Raw genomic sequence first — 23264 nt, forward strand, 5'->3', positions numbered from 1 at the left:
AGTATAGCTCTGAATCATCTCAAAGTCATTTCTGTTGTCAATTCTGGGCATACGAGCCTATACTTCGTTTTAAGAAATCATAATTATTGACAAAATTTAACAATCAGATAAACAGGGAGAAGTAACTTTATTATTTATTTTCACAAAAGGCATTTTGAAAGAGACATCTTCAAATCAGAGCTTCAGACCTATATAGATCATTTAAAATCAATATTTGCTTGATTTGGCCAGGTAAATTAAGTGAAGCTGCTGCCATTTAATTCTGGATGAAGACGGATCTGAGCAGTTAAAGATCACAAGCTTTCTATATAATTCAACTAGAAAATATGATTCAATTTGTGGCTTACATAAAACAATAGTCAAGGAACATATTTATTGCCTATCATCCCTTGTAGACTAGTCTAAGAAAATAATACACTCAAGGCTCCATAGAAACTTAGGCTGTCAAGATGATCAACTAACTAAAGCAATAGGGCCAATAGGTCATTGAATTCATTCATATATGTGGAGGTCAACACCAGTCTAGAGGATCTATCAGCAAATGGTCTGACATGCCTGCCTAGGAAGATAAAAATGGAATTACTGCTTTGTAATAAGCCATCCTTATGAATAAACTGAACTGACGTTTTTGTACTGTGAATTATTACTCAGCCTAGAGTTGTGATGTAAACAAAAATGCAAATCATGCTAATAACCTAGCCAATTTCATGTGCCATAAACAAGCCTTCAGTAGCAGTGAAGGGCACTTGGCCCATAGGGTAGAAGAAGATGCAGAAATCCGAATCTCCCTGCAACTCGAAATAACCAAATGTAAAATACTCAAAACCAAATTCACACATTTTTAATAATACAATAAGTCTTGGTATTTGTCCTGGCAAAAAAAAATAATAATTCACATATTATTTAAGAACCCATATTAGCACCCCTTGGACAAGATTTTCCTTGTAGTTTGGCTTGGGCTCAGTAGTCAAAATGTTTATGTTTATAGTTTATAACCAGAAGAGGATACAAAACAACTCAAGGACACACCCTAATTGGAGGGAAACGGAGTGGCTGGCCAACAATTCAGTCAAGGTTCAAAACATTAGGGTAGGTGTGACCTGGAGCAGGATCGGACAGAGGGTAGTAGTAAAATGATTATGAAAAATAACTGAGAATGTCCCCCTTTTCCTACCATCTAGGTTATGAGGTCTTGGGGGAAAAGGAGGTAGGTTTTAAATTATCCCAGAGAACCGAACCCACAGATGAGGACAAGTCTTGGTTGACAGCGCCATACTGAGAGCTTGGAGAGGACACATTGAGGCACTGGGAAGATGACCTGACTGCCCCTTCAGCCACCCAGGAAAAGAGCATCTGGTCATTTCCAGACAGCAATTTCAGCGTCCATAGTCAATTGCTGATTTCCTATTTGTAATGTCCTTCCTTTGAATTACATTTACATTCAGGTAGCTTGTGGTAAGAGAGCTGTCCTGTATGTCGGATAGTTCAAGGAGTGCTGGGGGTGGGAACGGAGGAAGCGAGGGCAATATTCCATCAGTTCAGGAGAAACTCAGGGGAGGGCACATGTCACTAGGCACTAAGGCACATGGCACTAAGTGCTCAGCACATGGCAGTGCCTTCTCCCTTCTCTTTCCACACAAGGGCATCAGGACAGGTGATTCAGATAGTCCAGTTCTTTCTAGAACACTCCAAAGTTTCCTTCCAACCAGATGACCAAATGCACTGATCTTGAAGAACTGTAAATGGAGACTTCTGGTCAAATCCAGTTGGGCTACGCCTCAAAACCCAGTGTTTTTCAGAATTCTTTCTAAAATACCAGTCTTACAGGAGCAATAATCATCTAGGTAACTGGACATGAAAAGTCCGATGAGGAAAAAGAAATAGCTCACCAGCTGCCTTTCCAGGCAAAACAAGAATACAAATGGAAAGGTCCCAGGGAAATCTGGATGGAAAATTATCACCTCACAAGAGGGTCTGATCTGAATTGGATTCATCCTTCTTCACAGGACGACTCTGTTCCAGGGAAACTAGATGCTAGGAACTATTCTGGGATCCAAATATGGAGAACTGAGAACTATTGTTAAGGGTTTCTAAAACCTCCCCCAAAAAATTCATGACGACTCTTTTTCTTCCAGTGCTTTGGGAAAATTCAAAAAACCTAAAATTCCAAAGCCAGTCTAATCCAGGTGACCCTAAATCTCATAGCTACTGGGTCTACTCCACAAGGAGGAAATCAAGACTGGCAAGAGTTGGCTACCTGACCTGTACCTGCAAAACACTGACAGAAATGAGAGAGAGAAAAAAGGAAAACCACCACCTTAACTCACTCGAGTAATAAGCTCACCTCAGAACACTAGCCCATGTTTTGAAAGGAAATCATTTTTAGAGGTGAAAAACAATGGTTGATAGGTACCAGGCATAACCCTTTGAGATGCAGGTACTATTGCCAATTAATGCCATTGGACAGATAAGAAAGTTAAGGCTTGGCGCAATCCCATAAGCTGCCCACAGTTACATAGCCCAGTAAAAACCAGAGCTAGTATTTGAACCTAGAGTTTCTGACTCAGAGTTATTGTTAGATTGCTTGAAATGAGGCCACGACTCCCTACCAAGTCTGACCATGATTTTCTTCCTATGTTTATTTTTGTGGGAGGGGCTGGAAATGACTGATAAAAATTATTTTCTTCCACCAACTCAGCTCTGGGCTCAAACTGTCTGAAACGTCAGGATTCCACCTCACTCCTGATTAATTTTTTCATATGGGAAGGGAACTAAGAGTTCCCTGGGACATAAGGAATGAGACTTTAAGACATATTCGATCAATGCCATCACAAAAAAGCAAAACATTTCAGAGGTCTGATGGGACCAGCTGCCTGCCTTCCTTTTCCACTCAGGAGTGGCCAAGTCTCTGCCTTCCTTTTTCAGGAACGTTTTCTGCAGCAGGGCCCAGGCCATTGTGAGCTTTGAGAAGAATGATATTCTGCTTTTGTAAGAAAAGGAGGAGATTTCCCAGGCATGCTTTGTGTCCCAGACGCTTTCACTAATTGATAGAGTGCCACTACAGAGTATATTTTTATTCATGTAGTCAGCACATGCCTGCTTCTACGTTTTCAAGTTTTCTTTAAAAAAAAAAAAAAAATCATCCTATGTGGTAAGACAACAGCTTTCGTTAACAAAATGAAGCAAAACCAAATTCTTCTTAATGAAAATGAAAATGTCAATAGGACTTCTCTCTTCATGCTAATCCCCTGTTTGACATGCAATGACATCATCCCATAGAAGTTAGAGACAAATGTAATGTCTGCTGTAATTACAAGGCTTACTCTGCAGAAGAAGGGAGGTGGCTGTGAGATGCAGGCAAGCCCTTCTCACTGGGCCCTCCTTGGGAATACAATGGAACCCACTAATGCAGTGGGGGAGTCTTGCTGTGACAATACTAAAAGGAGCAGAAATCAAAAGACTTCACTGACCATGGATTCAGGCTTGATGTTCTGATGCAAAGTTTATATCCCCAAGTAGCAATTTAAATAAAATTGCATTTTTCTTATTCAATCAAATCAAACTGTGGTGTCACAAAAGACAGCATGTACACACACAAAACTCTCACAAACACGTAAGAACTAAAGTTAAGAAAGAAAGCCCCCATTCATAAGGTATTCACATAGTGACGATAAGAATGCATGTGGCACTTCTGGCGGAAGCTGGAGGTTGCAGGAAGGGATTTTCCACAATATCCATTAAGAAGAAAGGGATTAATATAAAGTTTTGAAATGTGAAAGATTCTGATTAGATAAAGAAAAATGGAAATGTTTGGCTCTTGGGAACTTCAAGTATAGAGAACTGATAATGCTGTAATGAAACCATAATCCTGAACCAATTATGCCTGAATAATACTGTAGACTTTATAGAGTGGCAAATGGTACAGTTGGTTTGAACACTGAGTCAAGATGAATCAGCTTTTCCTGCTTTACCAACATTTCTTATTCATTTCCTTGAATGGCAAGTTAAAAGCATTAATCATTAATAAAGACTATTTGTTTTTTGTAACAGTGTTGTTATTTAAACATCTCTTAAAAATGTATTTGGTAAACTTGGTTTATAGTACAAAATAGCTACATATTACTTAGAGTAAGAATAATGTGCTGTTTATCATGAATCCAATCAATCGTATCAGAGAATTTTAAAAAACAAATGATGTGTAAATCTCTCTTAAAAATATGACTTTGTAAGTGTAACAAAATCAAAAAGTGTACCACATTCCCTAAGTATTACAGATTTTTACAGATGAAGATTATATCATTTAATAATTGCTTTGGGTCAGAATTAGGAAGGCTGGTGGGTTAACAAGGTGGCAGAGCAGAAGAGCCTAACATAGTCTTATCCAAATTTATGGCTTTTTGAAAAATTCAGGAAAATACAAACAACAAAAAAACTCACCATGGTGATTTTAAGTAAACAGTTGACTAAATGCTGAAAGGTTGTGGGGAAGGTTCAGGGGTGAAGAAAAACTGCACCAAAGGGAATGGAATTACACGTTTTCAAATACATGTTCTGCCCCCAAGAAAACAGTAGCTGTATTAACAATAGGTGACATTTATGGAGCACTTAATATGTTCCAGCCACTATTTCTACACTTTACATGCCTTATAGCTACTGCATTTTCATAAATCCTCTGTAAAGTAGATTCATAGATGAGGAAACTGAGGCACAGAGAACTTAGACATGAGGTGAAGCACATGTTTGAACTTGGGCCACTGTAGCTCCTGGGCCCCCATGCTTAACCATTCTGCTGGACTCAAAGAAGGCTGGAAAGTTTGACACACTCTTCAAATACCTGCCCCTAATCCTAGGATGCAAGACAGGAAAAAGAAGCTTACTGCAGAGTATCTGATACCTCCTTTCCCACCACTCTCCACGCCTCCTCCAGCACCTCACCTCAGAGCCCAACAGAGCTGGGGGTAGAGGAGAGAGCTGTTCTGCATTACAGCCTGAACTGGATGGTTGTCTCAGGAAAAACACCTGTAAGTACAAGCAGAGGCAGGAGGATCCTGGAGAGGAGTACATGCTGGTCATGGTCTGTAATCGTTGTATAAAGAAGAAATGCAAGTTCTATCTAATTCTCCAGGATTAGAGGCAGAAGCTTGGACAGTAAAGACAGACTATTTCTTCTCAGGCTAGCATCCCACACCAGATGCATGCCTGCTCAGGGACCATGGACCCAGGGTGGAGGGTATACACCTGAATCTGACTTCCAGGTTCCAGATGAGAGTGAAATTGCCAGCTCCCAAGTGGGCAGCAAGACTTGCTAAGGAGTCCCTACAACCCTCTGCTGGCAAATGCTGAACCTGGACAGGGAGTGTCAGGAACTCCTGAACCTCCTTATACAGGAAGGAGGAAACAAACAGAACTCTAAGTGGGACGTCAGAAAAGAGTCTGCAGCACAAGGAAAAATGAGCGCTGTCTTGAGATTTGGTGGAAAAAAATCTATCTCTAAAAATGACTTTCCATAGGAATAAAATAAAATTTGAGAAAATGACACTTGACTCCTATAAAAGATGGCAGATATCGTCTTTATGAAACAACAGAGAACAATAAAAACAGGGTGGGCTGAATGACAGGCAGAGATTTAGAAAGAAGTCCCCAGTGGAACGAACAAAAAAATTCAAGGAAATACAAAATGCAATAGCAGAATTTAAATCTGCATTTAAGACACTCAAGAGCAGAACAAATCCTGCAGAATACTGACTCAGTGATGTACAGGACGAATGTGAAATGTTCTCCTAGAACACACAGAAGAAGATCCAAGAGGAAATAATGAGCTGGAGGATGAGATCTAAGAAGAAGTTCCATTTTAAGAATTATACATATTCTTAAGGCTGAAATCAGAACAGGAAGAGAAACAATGATAAGAGCATATGGGAAAGAACTCTGTTACTTGAGAAAGTCTTCAGGCTGAAAGGGTTCAGAGCATTTCAGAAAAAAAATTAATGAAAAATACTTGTGTCTCAATATTTCCTGACACCATATTTTAATTTCAGATAGATTCAGATCAGCTGAGATTTGTGCAAGTGAAACTGAGAAAATTACTTTGCAACTGAATTATGAACACCTTCAAGTAAAATACTACATAGAACAAGAAAATCTGTTCTTCATTAGATTTAATGGTGAAGGCAGGCTTTATTTTTTCCAATAAGGGCCAATGGTTCTAAATAACATACAGGTTATTTGCTTTAGTAATATCCTCCAAGTAATAGAAGTATCTTTATATGCAAAAGTTGAAATTTTAGATACTTCATCACATAGGACCAAGAGATATCAATCAACATGGTAGGGAAGAAGTGGACATTTCAACCAAAAAGTAAATGGCATATGAAAGATGATCAGATGTGATGTGAGAAGGCTGCGTACCGTTGGCCTGAAGAAAGCAAACACTCTGAGAGATGACTGGCCTAACAATGACCAGGTGAGGAACCCATAAACAAGTACAGAGAAGACACTGGGAGGAAGGTACTAAATTAACCGCTAAGTACCATGGACATGAGCTACAATTCTATTGGGACTCTGGAGCCCAGATTATGTTACAACACAAACCTTTCCATTCTGATCTCAGAAATTTTGGTTGCTTTCCTTTCTCTATTTATCATTAGAATTTTTGCAGCCCAGCAAACTTGTAATCAATCCCATGTTTTTAAGAGGCCAATGAACATTCAGATAGTTTTCTTTTACTTGATTCTTAACTTAGAGCAGAGTAGTGTAATCCTTACAAGAATATCTTATGAAAATATTTTAAAATCACTTATATTTAATTATTCCTATTTCCTCAGAAATGTGCTATTATAACCTCACATTGATCCATATGAAGTCCAGGATAAATCTGCAAACTCTATACCTATAAAACTTGGCTGAATTGCTAATGTTTTATTAAAAGGGAAACATAAGGGAAAAATAAAATAAAGTTTAAAAAAGGGAAAAATATAGTGTCCAATGTCTTCAATGTAAAATAAAAAGCACTCTTCATAAATCTCAGCTCTAAAGTTTACTTACCCCTTACTACATCAGTTTCTCCTTTTACATATTTAGATAGCACCATATTATTTTCCCTCCTACTTAGCACAGCTTGTAATACATATTTGTGTTACTATTTCATCAACGTCTGTCTTCTCACCTTGACTGAGAGCTCCATGAGAGACCATATAGGGACTGTGTCTTCATTTACTTATTTTGCTTATTTTTATTAACCTTAGTATTGACACAGTACCAGATCCCATCAGACAAACAATATATTTGTGGAATGAATATATTCAGCCAAGCAAATAATTGTGTCCTAAGAATCTCAAAAAACTTTCTGGAAAACCACACATCTTGGTTTACACATCAGCTATGTTTGCCAACTTTACATGTAAACTATTTTTAAAATAAAACATTATTTGAATGACTTTTTTCACTTGCATTAGAGAATATTAATATAAATAGGACCTTAGAGATAATAAAACTGAAGTTCATAAATGCTAGGCAATTTGTCCACAATGGCACAAATCTACTTAGCAGTAGAACTGGGATTAAAGCTCAGATTTTCTGCCCCCAGTTCCATTCCTTAAGGGTTCTGTCCATGCAGTTTCAAGACACTAGCTCTTTACCAGAGCTTTGAGACTGCCAAGTCTCTGAAAAGTACTTCATAGATTCTGTAAATAAACACTTTACCACATCTTAATGTTTAAAGGAAATCTGCAACAAAGAAATCATTTGCAATACAGATAATTATAAAAATTGTGAGATTTCTTATGCAGTTTATTTTTCAAACCTAAGAGCTAACTTTAGTTTCTCAAGCCCATGACACCTCATCACTCGTTGTCATACACATACTAAGCCGACATGCCTGGCACTATTCTAAGGCTCTTTATCAAGGGCCATTAGCCTAAGACCTCCTTATTCCAATGGTTAAAAGATAATTGCATTCCTTTTTTCTTATGATTCCGTTGCCATTGGGAAAAAGCCATTTCTGAAAAGTTAGAATTCTGAAAGATTAAACAATGTATCCCTGTGATTATTTAATTTAAGCTCTTTCGTCTTTTTGTTCATTTTTTTTTTTTTTACTTTTCTTCTTTTTAAATTGTAAGTTGGGATTTTTTAAAATTTTTTATTTATTTTTATTTTTTTTTGTAACTAGCTTCAAATTTGTGATGAATTTGCTTACCAAGCATAGAAAATCCGTCTGCTGGCTAAAGGACTCTAGCAATAGAATTTCTATCTGATGACAGAATCATATTTCTAAATGACCCCTAGAGAGAGTTAATTTGCCAAACTATTTCATTTATATTTATACGCTGGAATGTTATTCCAAAGGCTCCAAATAGTCTCTGTTCTATGTTTAAAACAACAAAATAAAGATAAGACATTGTCTAATAATTTGTATAACTAATACATAATGTAATGCTTCTTTAAGAAGCAGGCACTGATCTCATGTTAGATGTTTTAAAATAACCCCAAACCAGCATTATTTGTAGACCACAAGCCAGTGACTGGTGGCGGGGAGGACACAATAGGAAAAAGAAGAAGGAGAGAAGAAAAACAAGTGGGAAATAGGTGACTGCAGTAGAGAGGGGAAAACGCGTGAGGGATATCAAAGAGAAGACAACGGAGGGAAAGGACGTAAACCCAAAGGAAGTGTCAGTTTTTTCATCAACAGATATTTACTTCAACCTTTTTTTTTTTTTTTTTTGAGATGGAGTCTTGCTCTGTCACCCAGGCTGGAGTGCAGTGGCACAATCTCGGCTAACTGCAACCTCTGCCTCCTAGGTTCAAGTAATATTCCTCCCTCAGCCTCCCGAATGGCTGGGACTACAGGTGCCTGCCACCACGGCCGGCTAATTTTTTGTATTTTTAGTACAGACGGGGTTTCACCATGTTGGCCAGGCTGGTCTTGAACTCCTGATCTCAAGTGATCTGCCCAACTTGGCCTCCCAAAGTGCTGGCATTACAGGCATGAGCCACCACGCCCGGCCCCATTTACTTGGATCTTCTAATGCTTCTTGAAAAGGGAAATATATTTTGATATAATATAAAAACAAAGTCATACACATACACATACACACATGTGCAATTACATATGTACATGTAAATGGCTACACAATTAGATAGACAACCTTGTCTCTTCCCAGGATCTAAAGATATTCCAGATAAATCTTAAAGCACAAGTGATTAAGCCTTTAAAAATAATCCCACTTCTTATCTCTTTTACCTTTTGGTTGGATTTTGTGTTTATTAGCTTATTTGGAGGGAGATGGTGCAATGCAGAAGGCAATTGTCTATTTTAAAAATCATGTTTTCAGCCAAATGCAGTAGCTCACACTGTAATCCCAGCACCTTGGGAGGCCAAGGCAGGAGGACTGCTTGAGGCCAGGAGATTGAGAACAGCCTGGACAACACAGCAGGGCCCTGTCTCTACAAAAATTAAAAAATGAAAATACAAAATTAGCTGTTTGCCTTGGCATGTGCTTACAGCCCTAGCTACTTGAGAAGCTGAGGTGGGAAGATTACTGGAGCCCAGGAGTTCAAGGCTGCAGTGAACCATGACGGTGCCACTGCACTCCAACCTGGGTGCAGAGTGAGACCCCATCTCAAAAAATAAAATAAAATAAAAATTATGTTTTCATAGGCAAGGGGATACAGGAAGTAGAAAGAAAAAAATGGTTGGGACTTAGAGGTGGGTGCACCCCACTGTATGTACATAAGAACAGTGCAAATGCAGTGGGCTATTGCATATTTGCAAACTGAGATATTTTCTTCAAATAACCTAGAAGATTGCCATTGTCTCTTTTTTCACATTTTCTTTTTTCTCTGTAGCAGTTTTGAGTGTTTTTTTTTTAAAACAAAATCTGCAATCAATGACTTTTGTTCAGAAGCACTATAACATCCAGGGATATTCCTTGTTCTGTATTGAAGCACAATCAGTATTGAGGACACCACCTCAAAATAAATAGTTTGCTCACTCATGTTTCAGTAATAAGAAATCGCTACTAATCTGCACACCCTCATGTTTACAGTATAATTACCAACAGGGTTCATCATGAGGACCCTGAGGCACAGGGAGATGATCTTCCTTCTGAGTCTTCTAAGGAAGATTCAATTCCATTGTTCTGAGTTTGGGTTCCATGTAGGTAGCAAGGTGTGCACTCATCTTGCCTGAATGTATGTCTCTTGGCCTATCTTTCAATAAAATGCCAGTATCTGCTTAAGGGGAACAATATCTCTCTCTCTTTTTTTTAAAGCCTCTCTTTGAAAATATTATTCTATTTGGGTGGGAGAAGAAATAACAGATTTGTAAGTTCATGTCTTCTATAAATAATTTAAGTATATCTTGGGCTAATGTATAAATTTGGTTTAGGAAATTCTAAGTTAATTCTAGATAAATTTGAGGTGTTTGTATAAAAGAAATGACTGTATTATAGGATTCTACAACTTTGAAAAATAATAATCCCATAAGGGATTACTGGCAACTCTCAATTAGCTAGAATATTTGATTAACCAATACATATTACCTATAGAGATATTATCATTAATGTTGTTATTGTACATAAATTATTTCTTTCTGTTATTTTAGAATACTTGGTAAGGTTTGCTGTAAACGCATAATATCACACCTAGGTTTTTTAACTTTTTTTTTTTTTTATCATACTTTAGGTTCTGGGATACATGTGCAGAATGTACAGGTTTGTTACACAGGTATACACGCGCTATGGTGGTTTGTTGTACCCGTCAGATGCCTAGGTTTTAATGAGTGAATTAACACTTTTTTGCAAATATGATCAAATTAGGGATGGAACAAATTGAAGTTTTTACCTTAAAGGTATTAAAAATCAATAGCCATTCATTAGATATAGTACCACAAAAATCACCTTTCCTTCTGGATAATCATGACTTTCTGATAATGATTACCTGCATGTAAATTGTACACTGTCAGTAATAATTTGATTTGAAAATTGCTAACTTCCCAAGGGTGTTCATATCTGCATGTACTAACTTGTTAAATTATGGTGTGCTAATTGATAGTTCACATGAAAAGATATGCACAGTTGACCATGCTTATTAAAATGCAGGCCATCCACAGTTAGCAATAACAAATGATGTGCCTGGGACTTTCAACAGTTAGCGATAACAAAGGATGTGCCTGGGACTTTTAACAGTTAGCGATAACAAACAATGTGCCTGGGACTTTTAACATCCTCGACCGGCAGACAATCCCTAGAACTCTTGAGGTTCCATCTTTAGCCTCCTTCCAAAGATCTGTGAATAAGCAGCTAACCTGAGGCTCAGTGCAACACCAGATACCAACATGGAAATTCTCCTTTTAATGGGAAACATATGTAGCTATTTCCTATTTGGCATTGTGAAGATAAAACACCCATGAGTTGACTTTGGGGATAGTCTTTATGCAAGTGTTTGACATTATGCAAACATGATTAAGTTTTGTCTTGTTTGGTTTGTCTGTAAGGTAAAAACAGATGGGAAAAGCCAAGGGCCAATATCCCCCAAAACTGAGAAATCAGCCTGCGTGTCATAGAGCTGTGCATCTTTCCTAAAATTAAGAATCCTCATGGATGGGACAGGCAGCTTTTTCTAAATGAAATTCTTTCATTGATAGTTTAAAGCCTGGATTAAAAGCCATTGTAAGCTGAATGAAGCAGGACAAGCTCCCATCTACATATGAGTGATGAGGCAATTTAGCAAAAATTCACAGAATAATGAAAAAAAAAAAAAACTGGAAGGGACTCAGCAATCATTTAATCCATCCTTTACCAAATTGTGTTCTATAGGAATCTAGATCCATGGGAGAGAGTGGTGATAGAAGTGACTAGTCAAATAGGCTAAGGAAATGTATGGTTAGACAAAATTGAACAAGTTTATGCACATATAATTTATGCCTCCTCAAAAAATTAGATTGAATATGTCACAGTTTTCAAATTTATGTCACCATGAAATTATTTTCCACTGACTATTAATGTTTTGCAGAACTACTGGCTGGCAGAACAAAGTTAAGATGACCTGATCTAGCCTAATCCCTTTACAGAAAAGGAAAAGACTGACAGCGACTTTCAGGGAGCACCACGGGCAACAGTGGTCTCAGGTGTGGCCCAGAGCTGTGGCACTAGGTCAGGCTTCCTGGTCTCTCTGGAGCGGGGAGGGTCCTGGAAAGCAGCTTGCAATTGGTGTCCCCGCCCTGCTTCCCCTGACACAGGGACAGCTGAATCAGACATTGTTCAAAGTGCCCATTCTAGCCTCAGGGCAGTGAAACAATTACTTCACATTTATTTCCTTAAAATATTTCACTTTCACAATCTCTTCCCTAGTGACTTTAGAGTCTGCCAATGGACAATTTTCCAGCACTCAAAGATGAAGACAGCCTTGAAATTAAGCTTATACATCCAGGTCAGGAGTTTTGTTCTCACATGATTTCAGAAGGGTGAATTCTTAAATTATCAATTCTAACTCTTCATCATTGAATTAATGGGCTTAATCTAAAATGTAGCTCCAAATAGGAAATATTTCAATTCAGGCTGGATTCAAAATTCCCTGGTCACAAAGAGAATTCAGTGCATTAGGATCTGTTGCATTTATGCCCCAATTTGCATGGATAATATTATTTTAACGCTTTTTTATGCACATAGATTTTTTAAAATAGCCTGAACAAACAGAATTTACAGAAAGACCTCCTTGAAAAATTCTCATTTGGCACGTATGATAGACTGGCTTGTTTCATTAGTTATCTTATTTCCATACTCAATTGTAAACAACTGAAGACAGAATTTACTTACAAGTCTTCTTATGGCCTACAGAGCTAGGAACTGAACTGTGTCTTGCTGCAGGAACATAAATATTTAATGACAGACTGGCTGATAATAGGACACCTTCTAAAAGGAGATACCATATAGAATGAAGGGATTGTCTCCTTTACAATAGATGTGAACATGATAAGGTACTCTCTCTCTCTCCTTCTCTCATGTATGCAAGCACACACACACAAACACATACGTACATTATAATAAACTAACCACAAGGCACTTGAGACTCTTGTGGGGCTGCTGGAACTTCACACCAACTACCACTTTCGATTGAATTGCACCACCAAAAACTCCTAGTATTTGAGCTGAGAAACTATCTGGAATTCTAGATAAAAGAGCAATTGCTACACCATCCCTAAACAGGCATCGAGTTCCATTAAAAAGAGGAAGAATTCTCTTAGGTAGTTTTCACATCTTTCACATATCAAAACTTCCAAGTGAGAGGTTTTTAAAAGGCACAAGAGACAACTGCTCAAAATGGCTCTGCACTAAGAAAGCATTGTTCACCTGGGTTCCAGAACTTATTTGATCTTTAATTTTATTGCAATAAGGATAACTTTTCCAAATGTGACATTCCCATTGATGGATACTTCAGGATCCAAAAAGCCACATCTACGTAGAGCAGTGTTCCTGGAGCCGGGTGCACTAAAAACGTGTTGCTCCCTCAGGGGAATAGCTGTTCTTTCCTTGCACTATCCGTGTGAGATGCTAACAAGAAATCTGAATTTGAGCCACAATGCTCAACAGTGGCTTGTATACTCACAGTTCCTACTGAAAACCTGTTTTACTGAGAAACAAACGGCCAGATTAATGGTAAGGTGCATGTGTAGAGGACTTTCCTCTATGACAACAAAGACAGTCCTCAGGATGTTCATATTTCGTCTTAACTCCTCAGGAATGCAAGGCAGTAATTTTGAGAGGCAGCCTCAGCTTGAGTGTTTCAAATGAGGTGCGCTACAACTGCAGAGAGGAGCCACATTCAATTAACACTACCCTAGCTTTTCAATGTTCATTCCTAATTACATACTTTTATTTTTAAATCATAGGTAGACACTCTTGTTGCAGTTTCTATAAGCATCCATTTCACCAGTCCTGACTATAGGCAATCTTTTAACCTAGAAGAGTTTACTAAAATAACATTATTATTGTCTTGTATTTATGTTAATTTCTCCAGTGCCTGCAGCGCACTAAGTGCACTTCCCCAGAGTACCTCTTACTTTCTCACATTTCTCTCAAACCAAGGAAATCTGACTTCACATGCAATAGAAACTACCCTTAGATCACAGCCAAGAAAACAAAAGGGGCAAGCCCTGGAGTATGATGTTTGGGGATACTTGATCGTTGCCTAGGTAGCATTTAATTAGCCCTGGGTTGCAGCTGGGAGTGGGGTGCTGGTACCTGGGTAACCTTTGTCATTGTGACTAAACCCATGGCTGAACAATCAAAATGCAATGCTTATTATACTCTCATTCTCACCCCTTTCTTCTTTAGGAATTAGACACACACACACACTCTCTCTCTTTCTCTGACATATATACACAGTTTGCAAATTAAGAGAACTCTCATGCTGGGCAGGGTGACTCACACCTGTAATCTCAACACTTTGGGAAGCGGGGGGCAGGAGGATTACTTGAGGCCAGGAGTTCAAGACCAGACTGGGCAACAGAGTGAGACTCCTTCTGTACAAAATAATCAAAAAATTAGCTGGGCATAGTGGAAGGCTTGTAGTCTCAGCTATTTCAGAGGCTGAGACAAGAGGGTAGCTTCGTCCCAGGAGGCAGAGGCTGCAGTGAGCTATAATTGCACCCCTGCACTCCAGCCTGGATGACAGAGGGAGACCCTGTGTCAAAAACAAAAAGAGATTAAAAAAAATAAAAAGAAACTCTCTTTCTTTGTTGAACAACACAGTGAATTTAAAGCTGTGAATGACTTATTTTCCCCAAAAAAAATTATAAACAGTGGGAAATACTTCATTCTTCCAAATGTTCCCTTACAGTTGCTTTCTTGTTAATAAGCACTCAAAAACATTACTTGGCACTTTTAAAGTGATGTATTAGTTTATGCTTTATTCTTCATCTTCTACCATTATTTCTAGTACGCTACCATAGGTGCTAAACAAACTGCCCCAGAAGACCAAAAAGCAGGCAGAAAAAGCAAAGGGACTGTGCTTGCTTGATGGTTTGCTGTTGTTGCATACTTTAAAAAAAAACCCTTTTTTAAAAAACTCTACTAACAAAAATCATGAGCTCTCTTTGGTCTCTAGAGATGAAGACAAAAGCAGTGACACTCAGCATGAGGTGCTGTCCTTGGTTAGCAGCTGCCGTGGAACGCACTTAGTTGGGTTTAATGGAGGGGTTATTGACATCTCCTAAAATGGCTCTTGGGCCCAGGCAGCCAATTTTCTGCTACCTTCCTGCCTATGCCTGTCTATGCTGAGTGGTTTCACAGTACCCATTAGGAACTGCGTGAGAGCCATTACAGTCAGCAGAGTAAAACATCCTTTCCACTCTTAAAAAAAACATGAGCTCAATAGGTATTTCTACGGTGGTCTGAATGAGCCATTATTAACTACCCTGAGGAATGAGAAGCCTGAACACGGCAGCGAAATGCCATTTTATTCCTTTCTGCTGGCCACACCTGCACCAAGGGAAAAAAGTCACTGTGTATGTGAGGATCTGGATATAAAGAATCCTGAAATTTGAAAGTTGACCAAGATGTAAAGCTCACAGGAATTATGCCTTATGCTGCGTACACTATAAAATTCTAATCTCCTTGGAAGGTCTTTCACTGCTACGAAAGGATGCAGGTGGGGGTGACTGGACAGTCTGCTGCTCAGGTGGCAAAGTCTCAATGGGAACACTGGGGTGAGAGCGGATAGCATGAGGAGCTGCCGATCACTCTGTCCCCTGCAACTGGGCCAGGAGGGCTCAGGGCATGGGGCAAGTGGGAGAAACGCTAGGGATTTGCATTAAAATGGGAGTCTCCTTCCCAGGCAGGCAGCAATGGCCTCAAGGAATATTAAACAGAGATCTGGTTACCTTAACGAAAATAATGCTCTCTATTTGTCATTTTCTTCTAACACACCATGATTCCTCCTATAACCTAGTATGATGTACAATGAGGAAAGATGAGCAGAGCCTCATGGGCATGGGGACATGTACCTAGACCTGTGGGTGTGTGCAAACACAGAAAACATGAGGATAAAGAATCGGCTTTCCCTCTGAAATTGCAGGTTCCCTGAGGGTGAGTCAGCCCCTTGAATGCCACTGGAACATATATTTGTGTGCCTTATTGTTTAAAGGTTGGAGCAGGGCTGAAAACACATTCATTACTCCCTGTCATACAGCAGTTGATGTATTCTAGGCACATACAATTAAGCTATAATTCTACACACGACAGACTAAACACACAAGTCTAGACAGAGAAAGATGACTTAAAATATTCTTAGACCTTTTATAAGAGTATTTTCTCATTTTCTTATCACTCAACTGGTAAATATTAGTTGTAACCCGTGCCTCATTAATGTCAAAGGGAGAAGATTCGCATGACTGAAATTCAAAGGGCTGATTCTAATTCTCCATCAAAAACCAATCTCCAGGCAAGGTATTTTTAGCAATCACTCAGCACAAATCTAAAGATGCTCAACTGTGGTTTGTTTATCTTCTAGGAAAAAGGCATCGGTTCTTAAAACAAAACTGCCCATATACACCATCCATCACATTTGATGATGATTTTTGTGAATGTGATCTAGATGTTATAAAACTAGTGACAAAATGTAAATATATCAAGGTCTTACTGTGTATTCAGCTAAGAAAATAAACCACAAGAAATCTGTTTCTTAAACCTGACAACGTCTGTAGTCACCTGTTGATTGGTGGGAGCAGAAGAGAAAAGCGAGCGTAGAACGGCGTGGAGGGAGTGACCATGGATGGGTTATCATAGCAAGAAAGCAGGCCAGCCCTCAGACTGTGTACATGTTCCCTGACAGCCCTTGCGTGGGTACCCACAGGACCGTTTTGCAAATGCTCTCCAACCCCCCTCTCAGGCTCTGCTTTACCAGCCAGCACTTTAAAGCATTGCTGGCTTTTTGCTCTCAAGCCCAAAGGACCTTAGAAGCTCAGTCACAGAATGTTGCCACCCTTTACACATCAGCAGCAGCTCTGTGCCTTCTGAGAATGCTGAAAGCAATCATTTCTCTGAGAAACATCTTGAATACCAATTTAAAATTCCTACAAAAAGGAAACCAGCCAAATATCAATACCCAGCATTTCCCATAGATAATAACAATCACCAAATATACAAGTCAAATAGATTCTCCACAAGGGAGACAGCACTTGTTCACATTTGTTTCCATGTGACAAACCCTGTCTTAAGAGCTTTACACACTTTAATTCATTTGATCTGCATCAAAACTATGAGGTGGGGCCGGGCGCAGTGGCTCACGCCTGTAAACCCAACACTTTGGGAGGCCGAGGCGGACAGATCACGAGGTCAGGAGATCAAGAACATCCTGGCTAACACAGTGAAACCCTGTCTCTATTAAAAATACAAAAAAAAAATTAGCCAGGCGTGGTGGCAGGCGCCTGTAGTCCCAGCTACTAGGGAGGCTGAGGGAGGAAAATGGCGTGAACCCGGGAGACGGAGCTTGCAGTGAGCCCAGATTGTGCCACTGCACTCCAGCCTGGGTGACACAGCGAGACTCCATCTCAAAAAAAAAAAAAAAAGAAAAGAAAGAAAGAAAGAAAAAAACTCTGAGGCGGAAGTTTTCATCCTTGTTTTAGGTAACTTGTCCAAGATGACACAGCAAATAAACCACGGGGTTATGATCAAATAAGGTAGTTTGACTCCAGAATCTGCACTCTTCATCATTATGCTAGGCTGCTGCTGGTGAGGAGTCAGATGATCAAAATATTTTAATTATTTCAATAGGTAGATAAAAGTGGCAAAATGATGGGAAAAAATAAAAATTGAAACTGATTTTCAGTCTGATGTCACTTGTCCTGAGAATAGCTTTTATTTGTTTGCTTGTTTTGAAATGGTGTCTGTCTACCACAGGTAATTATGGGGCACTTCTTACAACCCCTGGGAGATATCTTTCTTTACTACTATACATAGACAATCCTAAAGTCAAATTTGGGAAAGAAGCAAATGGCAATGGAAAAGGAAATAAACCCTGTACAGCATGGTAAGTCTAGCTTTCCTTCTGTGGTCCAAGATGATTCTCATCCAACATGATTAGGGTACAAAAAACATATGATATAATAGGTAAATCAAAATTTTATGATAATATTTAAAATCATAAATATAAAGAAATATAAGACCGTTGTTCTGGCCTGGCACAGTGGCTCACACCTATAATCCCAGCAGTTTGGGAGGCCAAGGCAGACACATCGCTTGAGCTCAGGAGTTTGAGACCAGCCTGGGCAACATGGGGAAATCCAATCTCTACAAAACATACAAAAAATTAACTGGCTGTGATGGTGCACACCTATGGTCCCAGCTACTCGGAAGGCTGAGGTGGGGGGATCACTTGAGCACAGCAGACTGAGGTTGCAGTGAATCGAGACTGTGCCACCGCACTCCAGCCTGGGCGATGACATAGCTAAGACTGTTTCAAAACAACAACAAAAGACTGTTGCTCTATTTTGAAAAGACTCAACTACTGAACTTTCCTTTGAGTGTAAGATTAGTGTTCATAAAAGAACACCGAACCTTTTCTTTCAAGATGACTGTTCTCACTTGAGCCAGCTTAGATGTGGCCAGGAATGGCTTTACATCAAGGCAAATCAGCAGAGACCTGCCCTGGGCACACAGCAAATGTTTGTTGAGTGATCTTTAGGCAAGGCGATGCTACAATAGTAAGGCAAAATAATAGTAAGATGAACCCAGATGACTGACCACTCCAAGAATTATAGTATGCCAGAGTTGGACAGGGCTTAAAGATCACAGGACTAACATTCTTGGGAACTAAAGCACCCACCACCCACCTTGTGTAGAGAAAGCACTCATATTCCAGATTCCTGCTCAAAGGATATTATTCAAGATGACTAAGTCTTTCAGAGTGGTCTTGAGTGAGACTTACAATCCTGAAGAAATAGTCAAATCAAATCTCAAAACCATATTTAAAAACTAGTATAAGGGGTAAACTAGTACAAAGGAATCAATCTTGTGCCATTTGCACAATCTGTTAGCTGCAATTTGAGGCTATCTTCAGTCTTTACAAGTGATCTCTAACTATTAAAAAACAACAAAAGCTATCATAACCAACAGGAATGTAAGACAGATATATGGGTGACTTGAGCCTTAATTTACTTATGTCATAGAAGGCAATAAATATTTTACTATAACTCTGCTGGCCTTAAAACAAAACAAAACCATGGCTCGGCATTGTGACTCATGCCTACAATCCTAGCACTTCGGGAGGCTAAGGCAGGTGGACTGCTAGAGCTGAGGAGTTTAAGACCAGCCTGGGCAACATAGTGAGATCCCGTCTCTGTGTTTCTTTAAACCCAAATCCCCCCCAAATCTGTTAGAAGCCTGGATTTGATGCAGCGGGCTAGATTTTATGTTGGTCTGTATACGATTGTTAAATGCCTTCTCCTCTCACAAGACTGTAAGTGTAATAAAGGTAATGACTGTATTTGTTTTGTTCTTCACAGTGTCCTCGCTCACCAAGCATCCTATAATGCCTGGTGTATTATAGGCGCTATTTAACAATGTTTTATCTGGCTGAAAACTGGCTCTATTTTTTTTAGGGGATTCATCCTTCATCTTGCTCTTTAAGTTAATTTAAGATTCTTGATTAGGCAGGTGTGGTGGCATGCACCTATAATCCCAGCTACTTGGGAGGCTGAAGTGGGAGGGTCATTTGAGCCCAGGAGTTTGAGAGCAGCCTGGGCAACATAGTAAGACCCTGTCTCAAAAAACAATGAAAGATTATTGAAACTCTAAAGGAAAAGGTTCCGCTAATTCCATTTCAGGGGAACTGAAGTACATGAGTTAGCTTTCACATTATTTCAAGTGAGAGAGGAAGAGACCACTAGACTTGGACCTATTTAAAAACAGACTTCAAATTTTCCCATAAAACCTTTCCAGTTTGTTCAGGAAAAGCTAAAGGCTTCGCTGGACCCAATCCAGTGATTATCCTGTGATCTCCATGTCTTCTTATCCTCTAACATCTCTTCTCTTTAAAACACACTTATCTGAAAGTGAATCTGAGCTGTGTTTTTATCACCTTACAGTCTTGGTTGGAAATCTTTATGCTCCCCACACAGCAGCATTACTAAAATGGCTCTATTCTAGATGCTTAATTCCCAGAGGGGAGCTTTGGCCTGTGCAGTGTACTCATAGGCTTGAGAGGGAAAGTCATAATATTAGTCCTTTCCAGCGTTGGCAAGAATGGTAAAGATGCTGTGTTTCCAAAGGTCAATCTCCAAACACAGCATCTAGCATAACACTATAAAACTCGGTAGGTAGCCAATCCTTACTGAAGGTGATAGCAGGAGAAAGAGAGGAGAACAGTTTGGGGGAACTTGATCTTCCTACTCAACAAGAGCAATGCTAGGTCTTGGGTCTAGAAATGGTTAATTCTTCAGCAATGCTTGCAGCCTTTCATTTTGCAATACGCAGTTGTCACTCTATAAAGTCAATCCAAACGTGAATGAACACAATGAGAACCACATGACTTGTACACCAAAAAAAAAAAGTAGTCTTACAAACAATCCTTGTAAGAAAGCCAGAACAACCTACAGAGAAAAAATAAAAGCTTGTAGTTTTTACATTTTGAAATAATCATACTTGTTGGAAAACAACAGCACTTCCCCTATTTTTTTGTGAGATGGTTTTAAAAGATATGGAGATATTTCAAGATGAAAATACAATAAAATAACAACAAGAGAAACAACCTTATACTGTACCTTTCCTTCAGCAAATCATATGCTGTCTGACAGTTTCGGGACTCCTTTTTTCTCAAAGCAAAGTTACTTAAAAACTGATTTTTCATGTGGCTTTGCAGCAAGTTTAACTTTTAATAAACCATTTCTTGCTAAGCTTTTCTTAGCACATTTACTCAATTCCATACTTGAAAGCTACAATGCATATCAATAACTGAAATATATGGGATATTATTCTAATATTAAACTCAAAAGGAAGAACTGAGACAGTCCTGTGGGTATATTACTGCAGCCAAACGTGATTCATGAAGGCACTGATACTCTATAAAAGTGGTCTCAAATATCAATGTATACAAGACTAATGGAATATTATGTAACCAGTCAAAATAGTTTGAACCTCATTCCTGATGTTATATCAATGCCAATAAAATTAGGAGTCATATAACAAAAGCATATGGACAGAAAATAGCTTTCTCTTATGTAAAATTCAAGTGATGATCAAGAAGTAAGATGCAATACAGTATTTCTGATGGGTCAATGGCAAAGGTCTGGAGAAATATATTCCAGGTTTGAAGTCTTTATGGGCCAGAAACTCTGTCTCATAATTCCCAAATGTGACCAAATGGGAGGAATATAGGTTATTGCTCACAAGAAGACGACGAGATGGGTCAGCATGAATACATCGCCAGCGCCAGAGGCATGGGTCAGAGCATAGCCCCAGGGAGGTGGCTGCTTAGTGGGAACATCTTCACATATGACAAATTTTTGCATCCTTACCTTTAATTATTCTTTGGTATTCTTTTTCATCTCTGAAAAAAACGCTATTTTAACAGCAGTTTGTAATATGAGATTCTTTTACCCACACTGAGAAAGATAAGTGGTAATGCAATGGCAGGTGATAATGCAATGATGAAATGATGATGTATATTTCATTTTGAAATGCAGTATACGTTTCCTTTTTCTTTTGCAGGAAGATGGTTCTGGGATCCTAGGAGCATTCAATTTGTATTCATAATTTCATTTGAGTAAGATTAACATTTAACATTAAATAGTTTGTAGTCCCTTGAGCTCAGAGTACAGTTGAGATACACACACACACACACACACACACACACACACTCTACTATCTCTCACTCTCTCTTCTCTCTCTTTCTCAAGCCCTGGATATCAATTCAAAATTTGAATATATATATAAAATATATATCATATGTGTGTATGTATATATATTTTATACATACATACACACACACACAACCCTAGAACTTAAAAACTCATTAAGAATCCACAAAGTAGATAGCCACACAGCAATAACCTAGAGAGACTTCCGTAACTGTGGCTGCTGGCTAACCCAGTTGATAATAACAAATACAAAGTATCCTTTTAGCAATAAGAGAGTCTTTTTGCTGCCCCAGACAAAGCTTTCCAGCTTGCTCCTTGTCCTTTGGAATTCTAGGCTGACCAACACTGAGCGGAAGCCTCACCTGGGACTTCAGGAGAGAATCTTGCAGAGTGTCGAGATACAAAAAGTTTGAGTTCTTGGTCCAAGTTGCATTCAATCAGGTTTGTGTCCCATGATCGGATTCCTAGGGAGGGAAAGAGAGTTGAGAGACTTCCAGTTAGACATTTCAGAGTGGTTTGGACAACATCACTGTAACATTTCTCAGGCTTTCAGGGAGGATGTGGGAACTCCTTTTCTGAAGAGCTCGGTGGCTTAGCAGTAGATGCCCACAAAATGGGAGGGCCAGGGAGGTCTCTCCACCAGGCCACAAGGGAGGGATAATTAGCAGTGTGGACTGAACTTCTGCCCCTCATAAAATGTAAATGCACCTCTTCTGGAAGAGTCAAAGAAAACAGTTATTAGCAAAATGACAGGCTGTACTCCAGGGAGGGGCTACAAAGGGCAGGAAGAAGGTTAGTTCTTAAGAGGCTAAGAGGCCAACAGACTAACTCTAGCTTGTAGACAGACTATCTCCACTTGTAGGTGGCAAGAAAATGTAGAATGAAGGCGAAGAAAATATATGGGGGCTGCCATTCAAGCATGGGCCTTTGCTTCTAAAATGATGTAATGGTAGTATACAAGTATAATTTCTTTCCTTTACCCATCCCGTTTTTTATTTTGGTTTATCAAGCCCTGGATATTAATCCAAGATTTGTGTGATCTTTGATAAACAGGGTGGATCCACTCAATCTTCAAGACTTGGCCTGTCTGTCCTTCCAGGCATTTTTCTGTTACCTGAGTAGCTTGGCAGGCAGCTCTTTTATTCACAATTGTTCTTTGTATTCAATTTTCTTATCCAAAGGCAAAGAAAAATGGCAACTTTTTATACTTTATAAAACATTTATGAAGTTGGGGGCATGAATCAGCTGTTTCTACAAAAGTTCAGACTTCCTTTCCCTAGGATGAAAGGAATATCCGGGGTGAGAGGAACAGGAGGGCAAGAGGTGGGATGAGGGCAGCTTCCTGTGCTCATGCCCTACTCTCTAGCCTCTTCCTTCCTCCTCTCGCTGTCCTCCTCTCTCCTGCCATCCCAAA

The 23264-nt window shown here is 39.2% G+C and overlaps 1 protein-coding gene across 2 annotated transcripts in view; it reads right to left on the reverse strand.

Annotated features, from left to right (window-relative positions):
• The window catches only part of MAP1B (microtubule-associated protein 1B), a 99496-nt gene that overhangs the window by 68699 nt on the left and 7533 nt on the right, over positions 1-23264 (reverse strand). For both annotated transcript variants that reach the window (XM_011959295.1, XM_011959293.1), the window contains exon 2: positions 22213-22314. In XM_011959295.1, coding sequence (XP_011814685.1) covers positions 22213-22314 — 102 coding nt within the window. The remainder of the gene's footprint in view (positions 1-22212; positions 22315-23264) is intronic.

This window comes from Colobus angolensis, unplaced genomic scaffold, assembly GCF_000951035.1.
Source record: "Colobus angolensis palliatus isolate OR3802 unplaced genomic scaffold, Cang.pa_1.0 Scaffold49, whole genome shotgun sequence".
Lineage (NCBI taxonomy): Eukaryota > Metazoa > Chordata > Mammalia > Primates > Cercopithecidae > Colobus > Colobus angolensis.